Source organism: Blennius ocellaris, assembly GCF_963422515.1.
Source record: "Blennius ocellaris genome assembly, chromosome: 2".
Taxonomy (NCBI): Eukaryota; Metazoa; Chordata; class Actinopteri; order Blenniiformes; family Blenniidae; genus Blennius; species Blennius ocellaris.
This window is the reverse complement of record NC_137651.1, coordinates 12,810,480-12,826,375: the sequence shown is the minus strand read 5'-3', so window position 1 is coordinate 12,826,375 and position 15,896 is coordinate 12,810,480. Positions and strand designations below refer to the sequence as shown.

The following is a 15,896-nucleotide window of genomic DNA, read 5'->3' as shown; positions in this document are numbered from 1 at the left end:
GCTATGCACTTTTGAAAGAACTTGTATGTGTTTAATGTGCTTGGTGGATGTATACTAACATTTTTGATTATCTACAAGGACGGGGACATCTGTGTTCACCTCCACCTTGAGTGGTCCTTTCAGCTGGAATTTTCCACTCAGTGTAAATTTTCATACATTGATATGGAATATTGGCATTTATTCCCAAATGCACAGTAAACTCGGAGGAGTTTATGCTAACACGGAATGTGATTGTCAGCTTCTGAAATGTTTGTGCTGTTTATTATTGTGTCTGTTCTGGATACAGCATACTGCATTATACGATATGTTCTGTGCTGTATCCCATCGAGGTCTTGCAATGTGATGGATAATCTCCCATTTTGCATTTTTTTCTAATACTCAAATATTTAAGTAATCATGGCAAATCTGTACCAAAACAAAATGGAGGTTGCCCCAAGGGATAAAGGAGGTCCAATCTGGTACCAGCAAGGTGGACATGTTCTCAAGGCAGCCCCTCAGTTTAGCTTAATGTATTTTTCTATCTTTCTCGGAGTCCCTAAATCAATCTTCTAATGGACCAGTTTGTCAATGTTCCCGTTCAGTGCTATTTTGTGATACTGACTGTCTTTTGTTTCAGGCTCCTTGAATTCCCCTCCATGTGTCTGATTGCAGCTCTCTGCCCTTATTTCTTTTTCCTGAGTGTGTGATTGTCTGCACCTCCTGGCAGCAGCATATACTGGACTTGTATTGTGTACCCTGTCTGCCGGTTTGTCTGTTTCAATTGTGATTGTATTCCTGTAATTTTTGCAGTCCTTGTGCTCCTGACTGTTCTCTGTTTGAATTTTGGGATTTTGCTTTGATGGCTTTGTTCACCGCTTGCTCGACCTCCTCTTTCCCAACTGCTTGTAACCAAACAAGCTTCTGTAACTTAGATGGCAGCGTCTGGCCTAAGGAGTACTTCCCCGACACTATTTCCTAGAGGCCACTCATATGTATTTTGGGAGGATACTACTGTTGTGATCCAATACTTACATTTCCTTTTTATATTGATCAATGCATATACACTGTATTAATACAAATATGTTATTGTATGTTTACACACATATATTTTTGTACAGCTCATGTACTGTTTGTAATGTGTCTCCTTAAAGACTTTTAAAATGAAATTATTGAAGAAGTCAAGGTGTAATATATATATATATATATATATATATATATATATATATATATATATATATATATATATATATATATATATATATATATATATATGTGTGTGTGTGTGTGTGTGTGTGTGTGTGTGTGTGTGTGTGTGTGTGTGTGTGTGTTTATGTGATGTATATTCACATAAATCTAAATAATCAGAATTAAAATAACCTAATCAAATAATCAAAAGATGAAACTGAACATTTCAAAATTTGAATTTCCATTTTTTTAATGGCTTTTATTTATCATATGACAGCTTTAAAGATACATCACCTTCAAAACACCCTCAAATCTCCCTGTTGAACCTCACAACCAGCACATATTTCATTAGCATTCTTGAATTTAAGGGAGGCAACCAGTGCTACATAGAAGACAACACTCAAGATATTTAACTTTAGTCATGATAATTTGCATCAAACTGGGAACGGTCACAGAGAGTACAATGCTGTGAGTAGCTGAGCACTTATATAAAGTATGGCTTTAACACAGTGTTTCATGCTTTTATTTGGTAGAGAAATGCTAAAAGTCAACCAGAGTAGGACCACACTAAAAGGTAGAACTATAAATTCCTTCTTTATGGGACAGAAACCTCTTATGACCTTATGAACTGCTTTGCAGACAATAAAAATGTGGACAGTTCTCCCGAGAGGACAATGCAGAGACACCATTTTGACACAGGGCTCAGTTGATGTCGATGTTGTCGTTAAGAAACAGGGCAGTGTCAGTCCAAACAGCATCATGATTGTGGAGTTTTTACCATGAGTATGGCTGACTCTGTTGGATGGTTGCTTCATTCTTGAACTGCAGATTGCAAGTAGTAATATGGTCGGTAAAAATATTACTTCAACTTTCAATCTGCATAACTTTTCACCTCTCACACAGTCCACCCTCCTTGAGGAAACACTGAGGCAGTCTGTAGGAAATTAAGAAATCGTCATAATCCAGTAGACTCTTCTTGGAGTGATGAACACGTGTTATTGGATTACCTGGTAAAGTTAGCAATGCTTCTTCTGGACAGTGGGTTGAATAGCACATAGAGGAAATCTGCAGAATGATACACAAGATTAGTACTTCTTCCATTTGCAGATGCAAATGTGTGTAGCTGAAATAACTGTCTATGACCAATATTTCATTGTGAAATTTCTTTTTTCATTTCCTAATTGTATAGATTATCCACCTGCAGGAATATACCGAGTTGTAAATCCTATAATATCTGCCTGTCATGTACAGCCACTTGCAACGCGAGACATGCTTTGTGCGTCAGAAACATTTCAGTCTTGCACATTTGACTGTCAATTTCATTTTGCTTACAATGTGGGTGTCAATGTCACAGAATGTAGGTGCACAAACCTCATTGGAGCAGATCCCAATGTAGGCACTTGGCAATACTTCAGAGTGAACTGGGATCACTTGATGGGTTGACATAAAGCATTCTAGTATTACAGGTGTAAACTGTTTGTACACAAAACCAACTGGGGATTTGAATTCCAGGCCCCAGCTACAGATATGAGCCATTGTTTTCCAATTGTAGATCTGTAGAAGGACAGCTCTCAGGAGAACAGAGTGGCATTTCTTCTTGTAATTGAGGTTTTTGCTTCGAGTATCCACTTTAATCTGTATAAAGGAAAGTTAATAAAAACTAATATTATTGAAACATTTTATCAGGGTTTGGCATGTGGAATTTTCATTGCATTAACATTATCTCATTTTACATGGATTTTCATAAATTTTATTTCTGACAAAATTAATCTGATACCCACCTCTGCTGTAGGTAGATAGCAGCTGGCGTTTAACAGGAATTGTAGTACAAATTGAGTCGTTTGGCTCTGACAGACATGCCTGCTTTTCTTCTTTGCATTCACATCGTCTTTAAACTTTTGCAACTTGTAAACATGCCCAATGAAGGGCATGTGGGTTAAATATACACCAGTAAAAGCAGTAAAGCCCTTTGAGCACCTCTGGGTAATAATGTTCTCCAAGACGAGGCTGACATCACAAGATCTGAACATGCAACAGACAATTGGGGACATCATGTTAGATTGCACTTTTCACATATTAGGATTTATTCAAATTACCCAGTCAACTCTGAAAAATATTTAAGAGACACTTACAAATGTCACAGTGTAATTAAATGCATATTAAGGGCATAATAAGACAGACGTGAGACCATTACTTTTCTATAATTACAATTAATTGGCGCCAGATTGTAAATGACTCAAATGCAGCTCCTCAAGAGATCATTTAATTGTCTTTTGAGGGCTCCCTCAATATGGTATTTAGACTCAGATTATTCAGGTTGACTCCCTGATGAGAAAATCATTAAATTACATGCTGTCTGCTGATGGATCTGTGGGAAACCACACTGGGGTATTCCAGTCCTGACAAAAAAACAAGTGTTAATGGGCAGGACACAGCACAATTCACAAGTAAATGGACAGGTGACCAACTACTCAGCAGTTTACTCACCTCTGGCTTGAAATGGTTACTTCTGCTATGTCATTGCCATGAGTGATGGTGTTTACACATGATGCAGTTAAGGCCTTTATCGTTTCTTCATCTTGCTCACGCTGACTGAGGTCACCACACTGGTTCAGGCTGAGCCATCTGCCAGACGACACCATCCAAGTCAAAAGTGCGAAGAAGAAAAATGTGACTGTTGTCATCTCGCAACTCTACGTTTGGAATGTGCATTTCATGGAAGGATGTGTTTTATAGCTTCCTCTCTGATACCCAAATGTAGGAGGAATCTGAGCTGGCCACTCTCAGTAATCCATGCAAATCTTTCCTTTTTCCTGCTCCCAGACCTCAAAGATGTGAGGCATGAATGATAGCTCTGATGGCAATACACATGGGACTTGTTTATCCAACACAAATATTCTGAGACATTTTTCTGACTGTTTTTTTTTATTTTATTTTTTACTTTATTTGTTTAGTGCCTTTATTTGTTTAGTGCCTTTATTAAAAGATAACTTTCATTTTTACACAAGTTTCAAAGAGAGTTTTTTTTTTTCTTTTCCTATTTCACTAAAACTCCTGTTGATCTTGTTAACTCTAAACTCAGTCATTGGAATTGCACACATGTTCAAGATATGTCATCTAATGTGTCACACCAAGGCCACAATGATACAACTATGCAAACATCAATAGTCATAAGAAGACAAATTCCAAATAGTTTCTCCAAGTTATTGCTGTTTGGGATTTTGTTTTGTAAACATTAGCAAATATAATTCCCTTCAATGTATATATCACTGTCATTATCATGCTTGGTCTGTAACAGACTGAGACTTTCACACAATTGTATTCATCACCTAATCTTACAAAAGTTGGTGTATGTAATATTAAAAAAAGCCAAAAATTAGACAAAACTGGAATCAATCATAAAATTATGGTTGAATTAGAGCCTTTATTTAAAACAAACTTTTTTGTTTTGCTTTTCATTTTTTATGAACATAAGTATAAATGCAATACTTTTGTTTATGCTCCCATTTTTAATGAGCTAATACTGTTTCTTGGTTCATAAACGTTAATTAATTGCATAATTCTTTCAAAATAGAGAGATGTGTGAATAGTTTTTCACACATTTTTCTAAGGCCACATTTATGCGTACCCAGGTATTTACAAAAACAGTGATATTTGTTTGCATTTGGGCCTTGCAGTTACACATAAACGCAGCTATGAGTCACCACAAATGTCTCCAAAGGTGTTTCAGAGAATTTGGCAATACATCTAATCGGCCTCATTCACAAATCGCATGTAAACACTGGGTCCATCATTTTCACCTCTAAAGGCCTTTCCATGCTCTCCGTGTGTGCTCAGTGTACGCCTTATGTCAAAATCGTCATCCACCTCTGTGCACTGTGGTGCGCACCGACCCCTCTGCGGTCGACAGTGCGCAGCCCAAATTCTGTGACTGTGTGACCTGTGTGCACCGACTGGAACATGCGTCAGAGCCTACTGGGTGCTTGTGTGAGGAGATCCTCCATCTCCCTGTCTGAACAATCACTATTTAAAAGCAAATAAACATAGCCAGATGGTTGAGACATCCTGAAATGAAAATGCCAGGCAGCGGAAGTGGAGATATTTTCGGGATCGTTATGTTACGTTATGGAACACACATGAAAGTGAAGCCAGAGTGGGGTACGGATGCAATCGTGTGCACACCTGCGGCCCGTGCACAGTCTGCAAATGCGCATTGCGGAGAGCATGGAAAGGCCATCAGATTTCCTGAGCCCAGCCAGCAGCTGCAACAATCAGTTTGCATAACCAAAGAATTTCTGCAAACTGTCAAAAAAAATTCCAGGGGAAACTCGTCTGCATGCTTGTCATTCTCATGAGGGTCACGACCTGCCTGCAGTTCATTGTCTAAAATTTTGACTCTAAACTGACTTGACTGGGAAAATGCTGAGATTTGATGGCGCCTGGCACTTTGGAGAGGTTCATTAATGGATCCACTATACAGAGCAGAAGGCAGACAGCATGTATGGCGGCGTATGGGTGAGCAGTTTGCTGATGTCATCATTGTGAATGGAGTGGCCCATCGTGGTGTGAAGGTTAAGGTGAAGGAAGGGTATGGACAACAAACAAAGGTGCATTTTGTTGAGAAACGGTGACGAGATGCTGAGGCCCATTGTTGTCCATTCATTAATGTACATCACCTCATGTTGCAGTATGATAATGCATGGACCCATACTGCAAGGCTCTTGACACAATTCCTGTAGACTGAAAACATCCCAGTTCTTGCATGGCCAGCATACCCACTGCACATGCACACATGTCATCAATTGAGCATCATTTGGGATGCTCTGGATTGGAGAATACAGCAGCATGTTCCAGTTCAAGCCAGTATTCCGCAACTTCGGACAGCCATTGACGAGGAGTGGACAAACATTCCACAGGCCACAATCAACAACCTGATCAACTGAATGTGAAGGATATGTTGCCCTGCGTGAGGAAAATGGTTGTCTGAAACTGACTTGGGCCACGTTTACGCGTACCCGGGTTTTTACAAATATTGATATTTCCCCCTCTTTGTTTAAAAAAAATCTTAATTGACATGGACTGCATATACACCTGGTTCAGAGCTAGTATGAGCATGCCAAACCTGTAGGAGGCAGTGTAACGAGAAGCATGACGCCATGATAGTCAGAATCCTAGAAACAACACGTCACTAATTGTGACATTAATATCCGCCTAACCCCCTTTAGATGCAAACAGAGACAGAGATTTATTCCAGATCTCCACTGTGGCCAGAGTTTTCACAAATTATCATTTGTGGTGACTTGTAGCTGCGTTTATGTATAAATGCAAGGCCCAAACACAGAGAAATAATAATCATTTAAAAACCTGAGTACATGAAAAAGTAGCCTTAAATTCTGAAACCCTCTGATACAGTAAAACTGCAGAGCGTGGCATTTTGTTGTGGCCAGCCGAAGGCCATGTTTCCAGGTTTCTACAGGTTCTACAGGTTTGGCATGCTCATGGTAGCTCTGAACCAGGTGTATTTGCGGGTCCATACCAAATAGGCTTTTTTGTCCGTAAAAAAGTCTGAGATCTTTGAGTTCGATTCCTGAAAAATGGGGGCAAAAATAAAAGTATGGTGCTTATATTTTGTTAATTTTTTTTAACTTATATTTTCCCCTAACAAAGTCCCGCATAAGTGCTTGACTATTTTTGCCAGGGCTCCACTCTGATGGGCATCACTGGGAATAGTTGGGAAGAAAGCTGCAAACGCCTTGCTGTTCGAACATGTATACAGTAGGTGGCAAAGTGGCTGAAAAATGCTAAATTCATATGTGACATCTACATGAGATGCAATTTAAATGTGATTTTGAAAGTACAAGACAATACTGTGAAATGTATATTCTTCAATATGGATAAACCATTTTTTGACATTCCAATATATATAATATTGGCATTTTTATATCAGAGCTCATATCCAATGTTTAAATGTTGATGTACAGGACACTGACATTAAGAAACAACTTTAAAATTATGTTACATGCACATTTTATTTCAATTAACAAGGCACATCATTTCATTTCCCAATAATTGTTAAAAGTAAAAAAAAAAAAAAAAGAATTTAAGTTGAAAGGGGGTAAAGATCAAAACAAAATCTTAATTGTAAATAACATGCAACAGTCACATGTTGTGACACAGGTTTTAATTAATACAGATCCTATTTAGTTTGCTTGAAGCAATAAGCCACCTGTTCTTCCTGTTGTTGTGTCACAGGATGAAGCAATCTGTTGCAATGTTTATTCTCTTGTGTCCGCTGTTTGTAGCCCTGCTGCACCTGCCACACTGGAGTGGAGTCATGGATGCGGCAGATGGGGTCCTATTTGTCTATCTCGGTTTTTCCTCCAGGGTTGTTTTGTATTTCTTGTGATGTTTTTTTGTTTTTCATTTTTTGTTTTTTATGGCGCGTCACGGAAATGTTTGTAGGAATAACAGCTTCAGGCTATTGTTTTTCTTTGTGTCAAAAGTTGTAAGCTTTATTTTTCATACCAAATGCTGTATTACATCACTAATATCATAAAAGTAACTCTTATTTTTCCGTCTTCTTTATAAACATTTATTTTACATTATTGGTTTACAATATTAGTCACATTCACCCAGTCTGACGCTCAAACTCAAATAGATGTGGCTGCCATGCCATGAGCTGAAACGCAAACCCATTTTTCAAGGATCTTCCATCCATCCATCCATCCATCCATTGAACATTCAAACTGCACACAGAAATGCCTTGGCCCTTGAACCAAGATTTTCTCGCTGAGAGGTGGGAGCACAAATCACTTCACCAAAATGTGGCCTTAAAAAAGTATTTGCATAGACCAAAATAATATGTTCATACTTGACATAATTTTTTTTTAGGCTTCGCATTGAAAATAAATGTCTTAATGTAGTGATGACCTGTGAAACCTGAGCTTGTAATTGTATTATTTTTGTGCATGGACAAAATTTGGCAAGTGGGTTGACCAAATGACTCCACGAGGTTTTTGTAAAATGGCTTATTTATTCTTGTAGATGACTTCCTTTTGTTTTATTTTACATATGTCTGGTAGAATTCTCCATCTGCCCTCATTTTTACATGGTTAATGAAATAAATGATGGAAAGGCCCAAATAAGCTCTAACCCTAACAGAGTTTGTAGTCATAACAATAATTAGAATGTAGCAGTGACATTGTTTACTATCTAGAATAAAATATAATGCTTCTGATTTGCTCTAATAAATATTGGAATGGAAACGTATCCTTTCTATTAGCTTCACTGTATTTTGTACAATACTCTCTTTCATGTTCTCTATATTGATGTTCTCATTGTGATGTGTTTGAGTTATGTGGAATAAATACATATTGGCAACAATAATATATATCATGAAGGTTTTATTTACTTCAATTGTATCAATTGCTATGAAATACATATACATATGACCACAAAATGACATTTTAATCACAATATGGCAGCATGTGAAAATTGGAACATGAAGGATTTAAAAATGAATATCTCTATGAGAAGTCTTTCCCATTACGTGTCTCTTAGTATTCTGTTCTGGCTTCAACAAGATAATGTAACATTTAGGCAAAAATATACAGAATAGCAGTCCATAACTGGAAGCCAACATAGCAAATATTTCAACAGCAACTGTGAACTTTCCTGGGGAGCTGACATAGGCTGGGATAAATGTGATCCACACTGCACAGAAGATCAGCATACTAAAAGTGATGAATTTAGCTTCGTTAAAGTTACCTGGTAGTTTCCGGGCCAAAAAAGCAAGCACAAAGCACAATAATGCCAGAAATCCTATATATCCAAGAACAGCCCAAAATCCTAAAGCTGAACCCAGATCACACTCTAACAGTATCCGATCATTAAACAGCCACATATTCATGTAAGGAAAAGGTGGATTAATTGTTAGCCAAAGAATGCAAATCAAAACTTGTATGAGAGTGAAACTGAGGACGCTGAGTCGCTGCTGTGCAGGCCCAAACCATTTCATCACATTATTGCCTGGAAGTGTGGACCTGAAGGCCAATAAGACTACTATCGATTTCCCGAGAACGCAGGAGATACAGAGGACAAAAGTGATGCCAAACGCTGTGTGTCTCAGCATGCAGGACCACTCAGAGGGTCGGCCGATGAAGGTCAGAGAACACAGGAAACACAGAGTCAAAGAGAAGAGGAGCAGGAAGCTCAGCTCAGAGTTGTTAGCTCTTACTAAAGGAGTTTCTTTGTGGCAATAAAATACTATGGTTGTGATCATCGTCAGAAAAACCCCAAGCAATGAAAATAGTGCTAACAATGTCCCTAGAATTTCATTATACATGAGGAATTCTATTTGTTTGGGAATGCAAGTGTTCCTTTGTTTGTTGGACCAATATTCTGATGGACATTTCATACACTGTATCAAATCTGTAATGAAAAACAAGGGAAGGAACCAGTGAGGGAAAAAGTCAGAGATCAAAATTGAAGATCGAAATTTGCTTTTTTTTAAATGTTTTAAATACTAGAATACATTATATTTACTTGTTATATTGCTGATCTCTCCTGCAGGACAGGGTATGCAATCATGACAGCAGGCTGGCTTGCCTTTCTGGAGGACCTTATGAGTTCCTGGGAGACATTTCTCACTGCAAACTGACAGAGGCACCTCCTGCAAACATGAAAACACCTGTCGCGAGTATAATTTCTTGCACATTAAAAGAAATGCTAAAATATAAAAATAAATAAATGTATCAAAGCACAATATCAAAATTTTCTAAATGACTTTAGTAAAGTGGTGCACATTACTTTTTTACCTCAGTCAACCCATTACCCCAAACAACAGGGATGTTGTTCATGATAAACTGATGACTGTCTGGAAGAGAAGCATCATAAATGCCAACTGTTTCTCCTGCCAGACTTCCTTTGTTGGCGATTTGTAAATTAACAAGCTCGTATCTGGCTGGAGAGTCTCCTTCACTGTTGAAATAAACTTGCTCCCCTTCCTCAGTGGTAAAATGTACAGTCTTGAGGTATTGCAAGACCTTGAAAAGAAGTAAAGAGAATATAAATAACTGATTCACTTACAAACACATGGCACTGATTCTGATAATACAGTCTGATGTCAGAATTATTTGAACATGTATGGACATGGAATTTTTTGCCAAAAGGAAATGTCATGTGACATATTATTAAATAAAAGTTTCAGTGTTATCAATACATGCGTGGAGCAAACCAAAAAGACAGCAATACTGAATATGAGTGCACCATGGGAATATGTTTCTGTGGAAATCCTATCATTCATCATGGGGCTTCCCTCACATGTTTCTCACCTGCCATGGTTGAATCTGTTTCGGGTCTGCGCAGCTCACATTAGAGAGCGGTCCTCCTCCATCATCACATTTAATCAGTTTGTCCAGAGCACGAGCCACTGCATAAACTGACTTATAGACATTATTGCTAAACCTTAACTCAGACACATCTGTGAATTGTGATTTGACATTTTGCAAACTCTCAAAGCCACTGCAGGGCTGTCGTGTTGTAACACTTTCACCAAGGGAGCAGTCAAACACGTCTTCCCAGAAATCTCTGACAAACTGACTGTCGGGAAACTGTGTGGGTTGGAGCTGGTTCAGATACTCCCCCAGCCCCGAGATATTTGCTTTGGAGACAGTGAAGCCGAGTGAGCCCTGTAAGATGCTGAATCCTTCACTGTCAGCCAGAGAGTGATCTGTGATCCACGCATCGCTTCCAATCCATTGCAGTCCTGTGATGTTCTGTTTGTACAGTGCTGTAGAGAGCAGCTTAATCTCTCTATGTGACATAAAAGCCATAATCACTTTGGAAGTGGACTGCTTTACGGTTTCTGTTATTTTCAGGAGACGTTCTGGTGGATCGGATGATGAAAATGCTTCAGAATATTCAATACATACTCCATATTCTTGTGCAGCTTGTATGAATGCTGCAATGCCATTTAATCCGTATTCATTATCCACGGCTATTGCACCGACCCAGGTCCAACCAAAGTGCTTGACCAGCTTTGCCAGGGCCCTGCTTTGGTAATAGTCACTGGGGATAGTTCTGAAAAAACTGGGGTACTTTTTTCTATTGCTCAGACAGGCACAAGTGGCAAAGTGGCTGATCTGCAATAAAATAAATGCACAGATATGACACAGAGTGAAAGAGCAGACGCATGCATTCATGTCTGAGTGTCATTTAAAGCCACTTGTTATATCAGACTTTGCAAATTGAGTCCTGAAGTGGACACTTTTTTTTTACTTTGCTTACCACAGGGATTTCAAACCTTCCAACTACTTGTGCAAAAGCAATGGTTGGCCTTGAACCCGAATGCCCCAGTATGGCTTGCACATTCTCAGTTTTAGTGCAGTTGTCATCCCGGATTTCTCGTTTCAGTCCACTTGCCAGAGCAAGAGCAGCTCTCAGTATGTCCATTGTTCCACAGCTACCATAAATCTTGTATCCAAGTTTAAAATTAGGCAGCATGTCAGGGTTCCTGTTGATCTCATTTATAGCAAAGATCATTACCTGTGCAAACTTAAATTCTCTGAAATTGAAGCTGAAAAATGACAACAGATTAATGAATGAAAGTGAAACAGTATAGCATTATAAAATACAGTTAAAAAACACAAACATTCATATAAGAAAAAGCTGAATGCACAAACATTTAAATAATTGTTACAAGAAATAAAAAAAAAGTTATAATATCCTATGAATACACACTTTTTGCATTTTCTGATTTCTGGAATTGTCTGAAATGTATTAGTTACATAATCTTGCCCTGTGCGGAATGAAAAAATGCCTCCGATAAAAAAATCCCCATCCTGGGTTAGTTCAGGTGGTTGTGCTGAGCCTTGCAACTGACATACAAAATGTCCTTTCCCTATGAGCAGAACCGAGAGGATCAGCTCCAGTAGTGGCATGGCTCTCGCAGCTGAGCCAATCAGCCCCACATCTCATCACTGGGCTTTATACATATCCAACAACAGAAGGGGGTGAGTTCACAGTTTCAATTTACTCTCATGAGATTGAAACAAACAAGTTGAACCAAATATTTTTGTAACATGTTTTATTGAATTGATGATTCTTCACAGTATGCACTTCAAAACTCTTATGGACTAGCCATGGGAATTACATACTTCATTGCAGGTGTGCCCCATAAGTTGTGTTGTGAGTTGGTTAACAGTTTGTAAAAACTATTTTGCTCCTATCTCCAACTTTTATTGGGATTTTGGTGTACCCTTCCCCATCATATTCTTTTTTGTGTTCTTCTCAGGTTTCAATAATATTACATAACATTTTGGAATGAAAATACAAATTAGGAGTCCAAAACTGGAAGCCAGAATTGCAAATATTTCTACAGCAACACTGAACTTCCCAGGAGAGCTGACATAAGCAGGGATGAAGGTGATCCACACTGCACAGAATATCAACATGCTAAAGGTGATAAATTTGGCTTCATTAAAATGATCAGGCAAGTTGCGAGCCAGGAAAGCAAAGATAAAGCACAAAATGGCCAAAAGTCCAATGTACCCAAGAACAGCCCAGAAACCTACAGCTGAGCCCAGAGCACACTCCAAGATTATTTTGTCCTTGAATTCCTTAAAATTCTTAAATGGGAAAGGAGGAGAAATTGTTAACCAGAGGATACATATGATCACTTGTATGAGAGTGAAACCGAGGACACTGAGTCTCTGCTGAGTAGTTCCAAACCATTTCATGACATTACTGCCTGGAAGCGTGGACCTGAAGGCCATTAGCACCACCATAGTCTTCCCCAGCACACAGGAGATACAGAGGACAAAGGTGATGCCAAATGCTGTGTGTCTCAGCATGCAGGACCACTCAGAGGGCCGGCCCATGAAGGTCAGTGAACATAAGAAACACAGAGTCAAAGAGAAGAGCAGCAGGAAGCTCAGCTCAGAATTATTGGCCTTGACAATGGGAGTTTTCCTGTATCTGAAGAAAATATAAGTCACAATAGCAGTCATGCATGTTCCAAATAAAGAGGCTGCAGTAAGCAGGGTGCCCATAATCTCTTCATACGATAAAAACACAGCCTCCTTCTTTATGCAGGCATCTCTTCTCTCGTTTGACCAGAATTCAGGGTGACATCTCACACAGGTGAAAGAATCTGTAAAATTGAATTGAAACAGTGAGAAAAACAAGGAAAAAACAGAGACAGACATTGTTTTTTTGAAAATGTTTTGTTCAGTTTTTGTTGTTTTTTTACACTAAAATATAAAAAAAGTATCAACCATGGGTTCATATCCATCATTGTCTATCAGGGTTGATGTTTTTTGATTCTTGCTGTAGTGTATAGCTATTGAAAAATTTATGTATTTCTTTCACTAAAAGAATATTGACTAACATGTGCACACTGAAGTAGATTCAATTTAACTTCATAAACCTGTGATGTTGCTGAATTCCCCGTCTGCACACTGCACACAGTCGTAACAGCAGACAGGTTTTCCTTTCTGGAGAACTTTACGTGTTCCTGGAGGACACTTTTCACTGCAAATGGACACAGGCACCTGCTTGGACAGTAGTAGTATTACAAAAACAAATGGTTAATATATGTCACAGGTTGGCAGTCAAAGATGCTGTGACATGCTGTGACGTGCTACCTGCAGTGAGTTCTTTGCCCAAATTATAGATTCACTTTGCAGATCCAGCTGTTTATCAGGAGGCAGTGATGCATCATGAAGGCCGACTGTTATGAAATCCACAGCCTCATTTTCTCTTGGTTGCCAGTTTATAATTTCATATCTTGCTGGTGGGTCTCCATCATTATTAAAGTGGACCTCATCCCTTTCCTTTGTTTTGAAGTTAATATTTTTTACATGCTGCAAAATCTAAAAACACATGTTCTATTTTCAGGTTCATTGAGATTAATCTTTCTAAATCCCATAATTTAAGTGACATGTCGTGCTGAATTATTGACAGTTATTAACAAATCTCACCATGAATGGATCTAGTCTCACCATGTTGTTACATGTTTTATTACAGTTGAGTGTATTATGAAGTGCATGAGCCACAGCATACACTCCTTTATAGACATTGTTGAAAATAGGCATCAGAGACATATCAGTGAAGCTGTTTTGAACTCCAGTCAGATCTTCCTGTCCAGTACACTCTCGGTCAGCTCCTGCTGATGACTTTGACTGCTTAAACCTGCAGTTGAACAGTGTCTCCCAGAACTCTGTAAAAATGTCATTACCAGATGTATTCAGCTGCCTCAGATCCACCATAAACTCTTTCAGGCCGGTGACATGTGCTTTGGGGATAGAAAGGCCTATGGCCCCATCCAGAATGTGGTACTTGTCGAGGGCTGCAGTTTGAGAGTCAAAGATCCAGCCCTCACTACCAACCCACTGATATCCAGTCAGGTTGTGGTGAGACAACTGATGTATTAGCACATCCATATCCATGTGGGAAAGGAAAGCAACAATCACCTTAGAGGTGGAAGATCTAATGACTTCAATTATATTTCGTATTTTGTCAGCTGGATCTGTTCTAAAGAAGGCCACAGAATATTCCAGACAGATTCCCAGCTGATGTGCAGTTTCAGTGAAAGTGGCCATGCCATTATTGCCATAATCATCATTGGTTCGAATCGCTCCAACCCAAGTCCATCCAAAGTGCTTGACCAAATGAGCCAGGGCTCTGCTCTGGTAGTAGTCGCTGGGTATCGTTCTGAGGAAGGATGGGTACTTCGTTTTGTCACTGAGACAAGCACACGTGGCAAAGTGGCTGATCTAAGAAAGTAAACAAAACCGGATGAATTCAGGCATCGAGTTTTTAGTATGAAAGGCAAATTTACAGCTTTTATTACAACTCTATTTCCAGTTTTAGCACCATTACCCACCATTGGTATATACAACGGTCCTATCACAGTAGCTATTGCCATGCAGGGAGAGGATGAGGTTTCTCCCATTATAACTTGTACTTGAGCAGGTCTTGTACAGGTGTCTTTGGAGAGTGCAGACACAACATCATTGCCATTCGCCAAGGCTAGTGCAACTTTTACACTTCTGGCAATGGAGCCACAACTGTCATACAATATATATCCTAGAGAGATGCCAGGTAGTAGGTCTGTGCTGTTATTAATTTCCTCAATGGCAAACAACATAGCCTGGGCAAACTGGAAGTCTCTGAAATTCAAACTGCATGAAGACAGCCACAAACATCACATTGCAATGTATCCATCTTTGAAACAGTAATAAAAGTAATGTGCATAATATTTAGTGATGAGTGTTTGATTTAATTTACCTGGTGCACTGCAGTGGCAGTGGTTGGTGCACGTAGGTATCTTTTTGGTCTTTCCAGCTGCTGTGAAAAGAGAAAATTCCCCCCAACATAATGTCCCCATCCTTAGACAGCTGAGGATTCTCAGGATCCCCTCTGTGTCTGCACACTCGCTCTTCAGCTGGAGACAATGTCGCTACCAGAACCATCTGTAAAAGAGCCCAGCCCTGCTGTGGCCACCTATGTGTGTGTGTCATGCTGTCTGAAAGCACAAAACAACTGAATGACATCACGCGTGGCTTAAAGAAAGGCGTAATCAGGCCTGGTTTTTATACATTTTTGACCAGTATAGGAAATAAACCAGGCACAGTGGTGATGCTCCACCCCTGTGGACATTCAATGGGGAGCAAACACAGAGATGTGCCCAATAAAACATATTTGAACTTTATTTCATTTTGTGATACAAA

The 15,896-nt window shown here is 39.1% G+C and overlaps 1 protein-coding gene across 1 annotated transcript; it reads right to left on the bottom strand.

Moving 5' to 3' along the window:
• Positions 1-8,674: 8,674 nt before the first annotated feature.
• LOC308137511 (uncharacterized protein) lies at positions 8,675-15,686 on the bottom strand (the record flags this gene model as incomplete). Its single annotated transcript, XM_080506263.1, has 12 exons — positions 8,675-9,594; positions 9,709-9,835; positions 9,981-10,208; positions 10,497-11,306; positions 11,452-11,740; positions 11,905-11,962; positions 12,404-13,315; positions 13,592-13,715; positions 13,809-14,036; positions 14,145-14,939; positions 15,050-15,347; positions 15,454-15,686. 12 exons carry the CDS (start codon positions 15,684-15,686, stop codon positions 8,675-8,677), a joined length of 5,022 nt encoding a protein of 1,673 aa, XP_080362389.1.
• Between the last annotated feature and the right edge of the window lie 210 nt (positions 15,687-15,896).